General features: G+C 44.8%; 1 protein-coding gene across 4 annotated transcripts in view; it reads right to left on the bottom strand.

Annotated features, from left to right (window-relative positions):
• Positions 1-13,737, bottom strand: part of RERE (arginine-glutamic acid dipeptide repeats) — a 222,542-nt gene that overhangs the window by 92,459 nt on the left and 116,346 nt on the right. For 3 of the 4 annotated variants that reach the window (XM_032201344.1, XM_032201342.1, XM_032201343.1), the window contains exon 6: positions 10,315-10,419. In XM_032201344.1, coding sequence (XP_032057235.1) covers positions 10,315-10,419 — 105 coding nt within the window. Of the gene's footprint in view, positions 1-4,539; positions 4,700-10,314; positions 10,420-13,737 lie in introns of those variants that run through there. The other variant, XM_032201345.1, reaches the window with a different exon arrangement.

Here is a 13,737-nt window from a genome sequence, read left to right on the forward strand (position 1 = left end):
CCAAAATTCAGAGCCAGATGAGATGACATCAATTTCAGACAGATTAATTATGGATTGCAATCATGCACTTTACACTGATGTAACCAAAAAGTAATTGGCAAGATAACCCATTATATAAACTCAGGTGTGACACCTGAGAATTGCAAGAAGCAATTCCTGGATATTTGTGATTTCTGTAGAGTAAGTAAAAACTTGAAGTCACTATGAAAGTTTTAAGAAAAAGACTTTTTTGTTTGTTTTTGTTTGTTTTAAAGAAATCCTTTTAAGCAAATGCTCCTATATGCCGGATTAAAAAAATAGTCTTCAGAAGCAGTTTTAAAAACATCTGGCAAGGATCATTCTGCTCCATCTCTAGGGGGACAAAACCAGAGAGAAGGAAGTTACTGCAGGCCAACTTCGGCTGGTTATAAAAGAGCTTCGTGGGGCCTGAAGGCTGCCTGGCATCCCACCGAGGAGCTCACTCGGCTGGACGTTGTTTCATTTTATTCTGTGCATCCCCACGACAAAACTGAGCTCGCCTTGCCACGCTCCTCCCTTGCACAGCAGCACGCAGGCTCTGCCTTTAAAGACACAGAGCTCGCCAGCATTGGCGTCTCTGCAGCGCTGAACCACTCTAGCATTTCAGCACAGCGACGCAAAGCAGAAATTAGAGCTGCGTTGTGTTTGTGGGCAGCATCTCCCAGCCCTCTTCCTGCTTCCCCGGGCACCTGCGCATGGCCCCTGAGCAGCACAGATCCTTGCTCTGACCCAGGCGGGCTCCTCCGCCAGCTACGTGCTCATGCCACGCAGTGAAAACACACATGGAACAACCAAGTTCATGACATTCAAACGTTAACCAAAGAACCACAAACCTGCAAGTTGGGCGCCTGAGAATAACACGGTTGGCTTTTTCTTTCCTCCTTCTAAACAAACAGCAGCTCTTGCTTAAAGATTAGGCACATGATTTCGCCCTCAGTACACGGGTACACAATATCTCAACCTGCAGATTAAACAGCTCGCTAACTTGTTCCAACAATTGCTTCCTACCATCAGAAATCTCACCTGAATTTACACAACTTCATGTGCCCAGCATGCACCTGTGTCTTAACGTAGTTTTTTTTTTTAATCAAGATTAAAAATTTCTTTTCTAGACATCTTAGTGCTCAGAAAATATTCTTGTTAGCACTCAGCCTCTAGTAAGCCTCAGTTTCATTTATACCCTAGTGTACAGTAATCGGTTATAATAAAAAAATGCAGAAGCAATTTTGTGTTCCAAGTGAAAAAAAATTAAACCTGTATTTCAGCCAAATAAACTCATGTGGGAACATCTCTCGAGATTGCTCAATCTAAAGCAGGAATGAACCAACGTGTCCCAACATTTCCATCCCCAGCACAAGCTCCAACCTGCCAGCTGAGCGCGGAGGCAGACCTGAAGGAAGCGCAGGACTGGGCTGTCTGCATCCACGCTGCTGTTTGAGGAAGGAAGTACTTGCAGAAGTTTGAGTCAGACAGGGAAAGCTTTTTCAAGATAATGTTATTTTTGCAATGGGTTTCAGTTCGAGAAGTGAGACTACCCGCTCCTCACAACCCTTCTCTACTGAAAAGGCGCGATGGAAGTGGCTGGGGCAGAGCCACCGTGACAAGGGGCTGCTGCAAGGACACCAGCATCCTCTCCATCGAGGGGTCACCTGCGTGGGTAACATTGTGCTTTGAGCACAGAGCCAAAAGAATGAGTGAGTAGAAACCCCTGCATGATCTGAGGTTCTCTTTTAGCTGGTCTGCATGAGATTTCTAAAATTGCATTTCTAAAATTTTGGTTTGTTTTCACAATTTCTAAAATCTCACGCAGAGTTCTGAGTCACCAGAACGTTACTGGCTTACAAGCAACACTTACGCTGAGATGTAAATATGTAAATGAGTTCCACATGAAATTATGTTGCTTGAAGTGTTTACCTTGTACAGTTTCTAAAATGGCAGGGCAATACCTTCGTACTTCCCACAACAAATAACTGCCACTGGATTGTACAACACACTGCATCAGCATCACTTCTTCAGCACAGGCAGTGTATATGCAGGACAGCAGGACCAGGCAGCAATCTGCCAGCTTTATTTCTTTCCATGATGCTTCATTGAGACCAGGTCTACTGCTCGGTCTCTTGGCTTGCTGGGCAACACCAAGCTCCAGCTTCTTTGCAGGACAGACACACGAGGGAACAACAGCACAGGTTAAAGGTGCTGAGCATGAAGAATGCAAAGCACAAAGCAAGCTTGAAGACAGCTCTAATCCTGCCATGCTGACCTGGAAATACAAAGCTCTAATTAAAACAAATCACAGCCTAGAGAACTGGAAGGAAGGGGGGGAGAGGTCATCTTACTGATCTACAGCCTTGAAAGAAACAAAAATGAAGCCAGAAAAAAAAAGAATTCAGGCTAAGTACTCGGCCAGCATTTCTTTACCCAAAGGACAGAATATAAGCACTTCCCCTCATAAATCCACATCTTCGAGCAGGGTGGGGTGAAAGAGCTGCAGCTCCAAGCAGCTCCTAGCACCAGGCTCCCAGCTGGAGAAAATCCTCTGGGCACCCACAGCCTGAAAACTCACCGTGAGCAGGAGCTGCAGGGCAATCCCACACACTGAGCAAGGCCAGGGGGCCCTGCAGCACACTGAATACCTTGCCAGCACCACTGGTAGCTTAGGCAGAAGCAAGCTGCCTACTGTTTTTTGGTGGTGGTGGTTTTTGAGAACTGAGATCTCAGAAACACCAAAGGTCTGCAGCAAGTAGAGTACAAGTAAAAAACACCCCTGTACATGTGCTGGGGGCAGGGACCTCCCGATTCCACACTGGCCCAGCACTGACAGCAGGGGCATCGTTCAGCAGGGGGCTCCGGGGGCTGACACAGCCAACGCCGCATCCACAAGCTCTCATGTGCAAGTGATTAAGCGAAGGACACCACATTTGGCCTATCATTCCAGCAGGATTTGCTTTGCCAAACACAACACTTGGGTTTGACAATTGCGTTTCGTTTCGTAACAACCCAGAGGTGTTTCTAGCTTTGCCCACCTGTGCCATTTTAACGTAACCTCATGCTCGTCAAAAATAAGCATGACCAAATTCTCATTTCAAGTTACAAGGGGCGTTTTTTCTTCACACCCTTTTTTAATGCATGCACAAATGATCACTGAGGACCAGCACCAAGCAGACTGCTCTGTACACCCCCCCACGCACTCACTCCTGCTTGTAAGTGACCGAGTAAGATGGCAAAGCCACGAGTTCTCATAGCCCTGTGCTCCTGCACAGCAGCAGCATGTTCCCATACACGCTCCAGCAGCTCCTTTATTAGGAATAAGAATGCTTCCCAGCCTCGGCCTACGGAGACAGCACTGAACTACCAAGTGATTCAGCCAGACAAGTTCAGGGGCACTGGGCACGACTTCGCTTCAACCACTGCCAAAACTCAGCAGCGACCCACGCTGAGCAAGCGTCCTGGATTTTTAGGCTCTCTAGATACAAATGGCAAAGGGAACGTTACTTCAGGTACAAACACAGCACTGACGTGGGTGCAATTAAGCAGCCTGGTTCCTCACCCGCTCCTCAGGCTCTGAGGAGGGCAGGAGGGGAGGCCCGGTGGCACGCACCGTGCGGGTGAAGCAGCGACAGGTTCTGGAGATGTCACCGTGCTCAGCAGGGACCAGCCTGACAGCTCCGTACTGGCTGTGCTCCCGCACCAGCAGAAGCAGCCCCCTGCCCCAACACACCCCGTGGGGCAGGGCAGAGCATCCCACCGCAGAGCAGCAACAAGTCACTGCCGGCTGTAGTGAGCCCACAAGGACCTCGGGCCAGCTGCAGCCGTGTTATCGTTACACTAAACAGTCCTCATCCTGCTCAGCAGCAGGATAAAAGCCCTGAGCATTTTGCTGGCTGGGTAAGGCGGCTGTGGGCTGCAGCTTCCCTGCGAGAAGCCTCTCCAGGCAGAGATGCACGAGTCCTATTTGCATGTGACTGACAAGCAAGGAGAACTACGCTAGCTACCTGGATTTTTAATCCTTCAGGAAACACCCGACTGCTCGCTGCCCCTCGGCCGTGCCCAGAACCACACACCCACAGCTGGCCGGGCTCTGAGCCTCCCAAAATGTTCCCTGCACCGGCTGCTGCGGGCCCAAGCGCTCCCCGGCAGCTGCTTCGGGAACGCTGCATCCTGCAGGCTGCTTCTGCAGCTCCCTCCAGCCCTGCCACAAGGTTGGCATGCAGACAGCACGACCGAAATCAAAACTGCACCACGAAGGGAGGGGGGGGGAGAAAAAAAATAAAACAGCCAGCCCGAAGAGCTTCAGCGTTTTTGCTCCATGCAGCCCTGAGCCAGCGGATCCCCCGCTCAGCGCCCTCATGCACCGCACGACCCAGCTGCGCAGCGAAGCCGGTGGGATTACGGGGTCCTGGGGAACATGCACGAGCAATGACATGATTTCAGAAACATTGCAGAAGTCACAAACAACAGCAAAAAAAAAATAATAATAATAATCATCGTTTGCTTAGGGGAGGCCAGAGCGATGCAGCCTACCTGCAGGGGCTGAATGGATCATCCATGACTATGACAGGCTCTGGTGGGCTTAGCTGTATTCCCGAACCCCCTAGTCAAGAGCTCAAACTCTGCCTTTTCCACTCTACCAACTCAAAATGGAGGCACATGCAGGCTGCGAGACCTCAGCGAGCTTTCACTGAGCTTGTGCTATGACCTAAGCCCGCACGCAGAACGCAGAAACTTCGCCCTCGGACTGCCAGGACTGAGCATGTGCTGTGACCCTCCCTCGGCCGCACGCCGCCTCCCCACGCAAGCAGGCTGCAGCCCGCTGGTTCCGTAAACACGGCGCGGGGCCGGGCGCCGCTGCGGCTCCTGCAAGCCAAGCTGGCGTGCAGGGAAGTGGGGCCTTCGCCAGGGGCTCTGGGACAGCCAACGCGGCCGCGCCGCCGCTGCTCCGAGCCCTCCTCCCAGCCGCAGACGCACTGTGCAAAAAAAAAAAAAAAAAAAAAAAAAAAAAGCTTTTGCTTTTTAACCCTGAGTTTGCAATCGGCTTCTCGAGAAGTAACGCGGATCAGGAGGATCAGAGGGTTTTGCAGATGCAGAGCAACGGGGAGCTCGGGGTTTGGTGTCTGGTTGGTTTGCGGGGAAGGGGAGCAGCACCCAGAGGCTCTGCTCGCCTCCAGCCGGCCGGAGGGGGTGAAGGCAGGGGAGGCCAAAGCCGCCTCGCTTGTCACATCCCACACTTTGGACCTGGCTCTTTATTAGTGCCAAATCCTGCCAAATTCAGAGCTGGGTGTTTTTGAGCAACACCCCTGTGCCTTGCGGCATGAAGTGCTTCCCTTGGGATCTCTGCTGCTGTTTCGGAGCAGACGCCCGAATTCCCTGCGGGGCTACGAAGGAGCCAAAAGTTTCTTAAATTTTGAATTTTAGAAAACTAACACAGATTAAGCAAAACAGACTGGGCCACGGGACAATCCCAAATTCTCTCATCTGGTAGTCATCTGGTGAGATACCCTTCAAGTCATCCCAGTGCCACTCTCAAGGTTTCCCATTGCCCACTGCACGCCCCCGGCCCCTCCTGGGAGCCTTCACCAACCATCAGGCTCCTTCCTGGGCCCTGCAAATATAATTTAAACATCATTATCGTGTTTCAGCTACCAAGGCTCTGCTAAAACTGTCTGATGCTACCAAAGCTCATTCATCAGCCAAAGGAGCTGTTCCATGATACATAGGAAAGAAGGACCTGGCTCGCTTTTTTTTTCCTGCCAAAAAAAAAAAAGATATAAAATTTCCTGTAGCTTTTAATATTAAGCATGACTATTTCCAACTTTTGGAAACACAATTAGGTTTCATAAACTGCTTTAAAAACCCCACAGCGTTCTATCAACACACGCGTTATAAAAATATTACTGGACTCAAGATGCAAGAGAGGAGGGCAACCAATTCTCAAGACTGATCAAGTTTTACCCAACTACCACCTAGAAAAAATAAAAATTTTAAAAAATAAATAATAATTAAAAAAAAAAAAAACAAAAACAAAAAAACAGAATTACTCCTAAGGTCTGCACAGCCTTTACCAGCTGACCACATGTCAGTAAGAACACCGTAAGTACAACAGTATCCAGCTGTAGTCAACAGTATTTTGACTACAGCTGAGATGCACTTGGGGATTCATTTCTTTTTCTTCTGGATTGCCTGGATTTCTTAAGACAAACAGAAGGCATCTGCTGCCTGCACACAGCACCCCCCATTTTATCTATCTTCCTGGTGGTGTTTCAAGTTGCTAACCCCTTTCATTTTTTCTAATTGGACTTGATATGCTGCAGGAATTGTCTGTCTTCAACCACAACCCAAACTGCCATAATGGCCTACCAAGTGTAAGCATAATGGGAACTCATTTAAGGCTCTGCTTTGAGACTTAAGGGTACATTTCAATGATTATTTCCCCCTCTATGCAAATCACAGCACCTCGTGCAGTGACAGAACCCAAATATTCTGACTGTTAAAAAGTACCAAGGCAAAAAGATCCAACAGAAAAATAGAGCTCTGCAGTCCTGCCCAGCCTCTCTCCACATTTTGGTTGTAGGTATCAATTTCTTAATTATATATATATATATATATATATTTATTTTTTTTTTCTCTAAAAGAGACAATTTCAGGAGGAAGCTTTGCAAACCCTACTAGCACAACTCCACCCTGGCTTCTTGACTTGCTGACATACACTGTTCTGACCTGTTCCTAGATGAATGAATGCTGCTTGTAGAACAATATCTGATTATTTCATTATAGCAAAATTCAGGAGCATTAAAATCCATGTCTGTTTATGGATGCCCATGTCAGACGAAGCTCGTAAGGTGTTCATTCCCTCCTGAAGCAGCTGATGTCCTGCCACAGGCCAGCACACCAGCAGAGCAGAATGAATGCTGGCAGGCGGCGTGCCTCTATCCGTGAGCCTGAAAGCTCAGAGCTGCTCCTCTCAGTCCATTCGGGATCTCACAGTACAAAAGGAAGACAAAAATAAGTTCTTGCCAGCATCAGCACCCTCTGGCACTACGCTAGGGACAGGACAAGAACCCACGGGTGTGGCGAAAGAGTGGGATAAGATGTGAGCTGGGGAAAGGCAGCTCCAAGGTCAGGAGCTCCAGAGCCTTGCCGCTTTCTTTCACCAGGCAGAGCTCAGTTGTGACTCAGAAGCCAAAACCAACAGCTTGCAAGCTGCTGTGGCTACTGGTTTTCTGATGTGATACTTAGGGCTGTTGTCTTTTGGCCACGAATGCTTCTCAACAGCAATGCTCTATGCCTCAAAATGCTTCTAAACCCACCCGAGCTCCCCAACACAAAGTGCCGGCTCTGCTGCCTCCCCAGCCTGCAGCCCAAGCAGCCAAATCCCAATCAAATAAAGGGGAGGTTCAGAACGAGCAGCTGGCATTAATTTTTATCTATCGTATTTTCAAAACCAGAAAAGGGAAATACAAACAAAAGAGTAACATAGCCTCCAAACAACACTAAAAATAACAAATCAATTATGGAATACAATCATTAGAATGCTGAGAAACCTACGAAACCATTTCTTCTCTGATGAAGTCCTGGTCTCCTCCTGCAATGTGGAGAACCAAAAGTTTTAGTGGGATTCCCTGTTCATGGAATAATTCATTGTCAGATTTAGAGGTCCCCTCCCTCAGCTCCCTTCTCCAATATATCCCTTGCCCAGCAAACACTAATTATTTTTAACATACTCATCATAAAAAAGTGTTCTTTCTCAGCTGGCTCTACGTGTGTGGTGGATATATTCCACTTTCTGGAGACCCAAGAACTATTTCCATTCTGCTTACTAGCTTGAGTAATACTCAATTCAAGGTGACAACGCTCAGTGTCTAGCTTGAAGATTATTTTTTATGTTTATATATCAGATTTTTCTCACTGATGCAAGAATTACAGAAACATAGCATGCAATCTTTCCCCAAAAAACGTAAAACAACACCAGCTTCGCATGCACTGTGAAGACCAAAGCTAACCCAAAGCACACAGGTCGTACAGATCCCTCTGGACCACAGAACCATCATCAACAGGATCACAGCTGGTATTTCCTGGGCTAAACCTGCAGTCAACAAGCTTCCAAACAGAAAATAAAGGACAAAGCAAGCTCTGCTTTATGCTCCCAGAACAAAGGGGCCTCCTTTGTTACACATGCACCACACCAGGGTTTGGGGATTTGGTTTTGTTTGTTTAAATAGAACCCAGGAAAACAGAAAATGTTTGGATTCCCAACACAACTAAGCTGCATTTGGGAGTCCTGGCAAAGCACATGAGCATCTTACAGTGAACACAAATTAAAAGCACTCAAATAGAAATGCATCTTTGTCGATGCACAGCTCCAGGCTGTTTGTTCCAAGAACAAATCCTACCCCACATTTCCACAGGCCAACTGAGGGGGTGCAAGGCAATACTCAGATCCCTACCCACAACATTGTAAACCTTAAGCATTTTCCATCCTTTCCATGCTAAACAAAATACTAAACTACAAAGTCAGATCAAGTTCAAGATGAAGTTTTGTTTTCATAGTCAAGCCATCAGCAGGTTATCATGAAATGTGGTTCAATACTTCTACTTCCAAAAGCCAAATAAATCTCAAGTAGGGAGTCAAAGCAGCAAGCATTGCAATGCAGTAGCAAACACAGGACATCATTAAGCAGCCTAAACTCAGGCCCTTTTTCAAAACCTACCCCACTCAAGAAAAACGAGCTAAAAAAATCAAAAAATGTGGCTGGAACCAACTGAAGAAAAGCCCACATTTCAAGAGCTGGCTACTCTGAGCAATTAGCTGATCACTCAGTGCTGTGCTTTGTCATTTCATTGATCCTTTCAGGCTCAGTCACTTTCTAATAGCCAGGAGAATTAACAGCTACTTCTACACAAAATGTTGGTTTAAAAGTGCCAACAACTCCAGCATAAATGGCATTTCACAAAGAAGTCGTTCATTAAAAAGCAACTTGAACACCGGTACAAAGAGTTCATTGAACATTCTCTCAAAATCCAAATGCATCAGAGAAAAGTGACAAAGTTAAAACAGGGGTCAAGTGTGATGCTGAGTATCAGAGAGCCAAACTTCTTCTGTGCCTCACCTGGTTGGACTGCTCCAGCAAAACACACACAGATGTTAGAAAAACACTTGAACATAATGTATTTTCAAACATTATAGGATTTCATGGTGTTTTTTTCCCCCTCAGAGCTCAGCAGCATACACCAGCAAGACTGCCTCCTAGGCAATCCTAGGGACCTGTGGTGATACAACTTGCTATCGATGTAGTCTGAATCAATTAAAAGAGTTTACTCAATTCAATATCCTGTCTCAAACGTAGGGACACGTAAAAACACTTCAGAATAAGATGCATGAAACCTCAGAACCAAGCAATTACATATGCCCACACAGTTTCTTCCCAACTGCAAGCAGTTAGTGGTTGCCTATGCCCTGAAGCACGAAGATTTGTATCTGTGTTAAAAACTGTTAATCTCCAATGTAACAATTAATATAGTTATTATTTGTATGCCTATCTAATCCCCACTTAAAATAACACTAGCTCTCAACAGTATCTCTAAAAATCAAAGGTCCACAAGCTAATTACATTCTCTCTATTGAAAGAAACAATTCTGCATTCAGCCACAGTCCTTGCTGAGCCCTATTCAGCTTTTACTCAAGTGCTCACAGAACTATGCCCTTAGACTGCAAACTCTTTACGACAGTATTTGTAAGGCTTCTGTGTTTATAGAGCTACAAAAATGAAAAAGTTGGCATCTGGACTTGAAAAATAATGAAGATAGTCTAGTATCAGCTGGGTTTGCACTGCAGAGCTGATTAAAGGCTGGTATGGGCATTTACATACACGTATGAAAACATGAACTTCCACACTTAAAAGCTTTCAATACTGTTTCTTAACTTTTCTTTACTAGAAGTGTATGTATTTTACAAAGTATTTTCCAGGGTGTGCCTTTAATCAATGACACCCCTAAAAATTCCTGCTGTCTCTAACTTCTAAAAGATAATCACAGAAAAAAAAGAAAGGAAATTCCGTTTTGAACCAGTAAGCTATTTACCCAGAAATGCAACCAAATATCAGGACCTGCTGCAGCACTGTCATCTCTGTCTCCTGTACATACCCTTAGCAGGAACAGGTAGCTTCTCCTTCATATTCCCTTCCACCCCTCCTCCTTATCAGCATCATACTTGATTTTAGCTTTTCGTCCCTTCCAAAGTTTTTTTGTTCCTACAGGCTCAAATCTGTCATAAAAGTTGCCTTTAAAAGCCGCTTCACTTACCTTGTCTCTGGATTATAGCCCAGTATGTAGAAAAATGAATCCACTCGAGCTTTAAACTCTCTAGCAGCAAATATGTCAGAGAAATGGGAGATATTACACTTCCCTCTGAAAGAAACGAAAAATGGTATTAGAATTCTATCCTGAATAACAGCTATTTTAATTAAATACCAGTGCAATCTGTTTATAAAAACAGAGATCCTTATGTTCTCAAAAATGTATAGAATTTCATAAATGTAAGCCTGTTTTAACAAACATCCATATAGATTCTTCCCATGGTAGCAAGGGAAGAAGATACAGTGCTTCAGATTATATTCTACAAACATTCTTTAATTCTCATTCAGCCAGCACACAGTCCTGAGGAGCCCCAAATTAATCAGGCAGACTAACAAACAGGATCTGCCCTGGAATCCTGAAAATGTCTTTTTTTTTTTCCCAAGGTATATACAGTTTACAGATTTATTTTTTTATTTTACAATTAAAGCTTCAAAGAAGCTTCAAAAAATTCTATTTATTTTACTTGAGAAGCCAGCTTTTTATTTAGAAAGCTATACAAAACTGCAGTTGAGAAAGTTTTTTTCTTTCTACTTTGTTTCTATAATACATGAAACACTTCCAAAATGAGAGAGCGAGCATAGGGATTTATTAGCTTGTTCTACAGCAGACTGCTAATAATTATTTTTTAATATAGCATGATAGAGACATTATCCTTGAGGTTGAGCATGAATATTAGCTGCTAGAAGTTGCATTTGACTTCCACAAGGGTTTGCTGGGCTGTTAGGATGCAACAGCTGCCCACGCTCTGTCACCCAACGCATTGCAATTCACTGTAGCCAAGAAAACCAGATCAGGGGAGAGCAGAAACAAATGGGCACAAGCCCAAGAGTTTGTGCTTTTTAACTAAACTTGATTCGGTGCAATCAAGAATGAGATTTTGTTCTGCTTCAGCATGTCAAGCTTTCTGGTATTAATACAGATAGCCTTTTTTTCACCTGTATTTACTGAATTGTGTTTGTGATTATAAATAGCTGTTGTGGGGCTTATTAAACATAGCAAAAAAGGTTTGCCTCTCTTGGTTATAGCTGAAAAGCACTGCCACCAGCACAAGGTGAATATTTTACCTGTAGTAACGGTGGATCTGTTTGCCTACTCTTCTCAGCACAGAAGCATACTTCAGCACTGCGTACGTGAAAAACTGCCCTAGAAAGTTGGCCAAGATGCTAAGCTTGCTTCCCTTCCTAATCTTTGGGAAGGCTTCCCGTCAACAGTGGCTAAGGACAGCTTGGCTCCGTATCATGAGCCCTTGTGCACATCATCAGCTACTGCAAGAGAGGGAAAGGCACCAGGAGGGCTGGTAAGGTGAGCAAGTGGCTGTCTTGTAAGACCAAATCGATCTGGCTGTCCTGAGAGCTGGGGCTGCAGAACTGTCCCTGTGTCTGCCTAATTCCCAGTCAATTGCCTTCCTAGCAAGCGGCAAAGCAGCACTGAATCGTGCACAGGTCACACCAGGTTGGACTGGGACATTAACAAGGTCTGTAATTGAGACCTCACACACAGAAATGCTGGAAAACAAACTTATTTGCTAGTGTTATCCCTTGGTGTCCTGAACCTAGCTTCCTAGTTTGCTCACTTCGGAAGAAAAGGGATATTTGTTTTGATAGTTACCATGAAAATCTCATTTAAAAAGAATTCTGGGGTAAACTGATTTAGCTTCCTTCCAATAATTCATCTGACAGTCAGTAATAACCATTGTCCAGATGAGCTTATATTAGCTATTTTCATGCAAGCAATACACAGCTTTTCAGAAAAATAGCGCTACAGATTACTACAGAGCTTCACCATGTAGGTAAAAAGGCTGTAGCTTTTATTACACATTCCCACAGGAATCCACAAGTATCCTCAAGTTACATTTTTCCACTGGTTAGAGCAGAAGATTGGAAGTTACAGTCACTGGTTTTATTTCCTAGTTTGTCATCAACTCATTGTGTGACCAGAGCCATTTGTTTGCAGAGGGCACAGATATCATCTCATTTTATAGGAAATTAGAATTTCAAGTTAACCTTTCTTTCAGGCATCACAATGTATTTTGCCTACTGTGTGTACTGAGACTGGAAGAACGCCTCGTTCGCTTGCCCTTATGTCTTGTGCACTGAAAATTACTTGGAAGCATTAATCACAATTTGCTAAAAACATGCAACAAAATCAAATCTTTATCCTGCAAAAGTGCATCCTCCCAATTATCGGCATCTTTAGGTACCATATACAAGCCTGTAAGAATGATAGGAAGTATGAAAAATCCAAAACAGTGAAACCTTATGTCAAAAAAGAGAAATAAAATGAGCCATCTGAGAGGTGCCTATGGTATTCATTTCCAAATAAAAAAGGTAAAACCAAAAAAGGCTGAGAAAGCGACTGGGTTAGGATGTCAGCAGCCTTCACTCCTTTTAGAAAGGAAGAAGAGATTGTTATTTTTCGAGTCTGCTTGGTACATGCAAACATCCATTTAAATCTTTTCTTTATGCAAGAGAACATAATATATTCCCATGAAAATTCCACACTCAGAGTTCAGATTCCCCGTTTAAGAGGACGATTAGATTTCAGAGTGGCTCCATCAGGCCAGCCCGCCTCTGTTAGCTTGTTCCTTAACGCTGGCTACCTTCTGTAACAGAAAAAAGGGCGCTGTGGAATTTCACAGGATTACAGTACACCACTGGAATTTTTCAAGTTTATCACAAGCCCTCTAATATGCAAATCAAAGCCTTTTTTCCCACCCTTGTAACAGAAGTGGCAGCTAGTTTGTCTTCGAGTGGCTTCAGCAAAGTGACTCGGAACAAAGAAAACGTCTCCAGATGGTTCTGGCGAAACACCATCTGAGCATTATTAGCAGGGAGATTATTCAATTCGCATCTCCTCGCACGTATGGCATGTTGAAAACCTGCTAAAAAATAATGCCTCGCTCTGCCTATTTTAAAACACAAAGTCACAGTGCGTCCCCTCTGCCTGGCCAAAGGTTAGCAACTCCAGTTAAGACCTGAGCGGGCAAAGAGAGCCGCAGCCCCCAGGGAAGGGCAGATAGTCCAGAGAACAATACCGGAGCCCATTACCTCCCGTCTGCACAGCCAGCTTTTAATGGAGCTCTCAGCTGAGCTTCAACAATGACAAGTGCCTCAGAGCAAAGTCTTTAATGCAATTTATCAGGGCTGCATACTAACAGTCACTTTGCAAAGAGCTGCTATTGTTAATGGCAAAATCAAACACAGAGGAGGGAAGGGTAGTATTTCTGCAGGAACTAGCAATAATCTAAATTGGCAATGATGGGAAACAATATCTTCTGAGCAACATTGATTAACTGAGATTAAAATGAGATTGCAGAATTACAGCTCCTTTTTGAACGAGAACAGATAACACAAGTTAATTACTGCAGGA

The sequence above is a fragment of the Aythya fuligula genome, chromosome 21 (assembly GCF_009819795.1).
Source record: "Aythya fuligula isolate bAytFul2 chromosome 21, bAytFul2.pri, whole genome shotgun sequence".
Classification (NCBI taxonomy): domain Eukaryota; kingdom Metazoa; phylum Chordata; class Aves; order Anseriformes; family Anatidae; genus Aythya; species Aythya fuligula.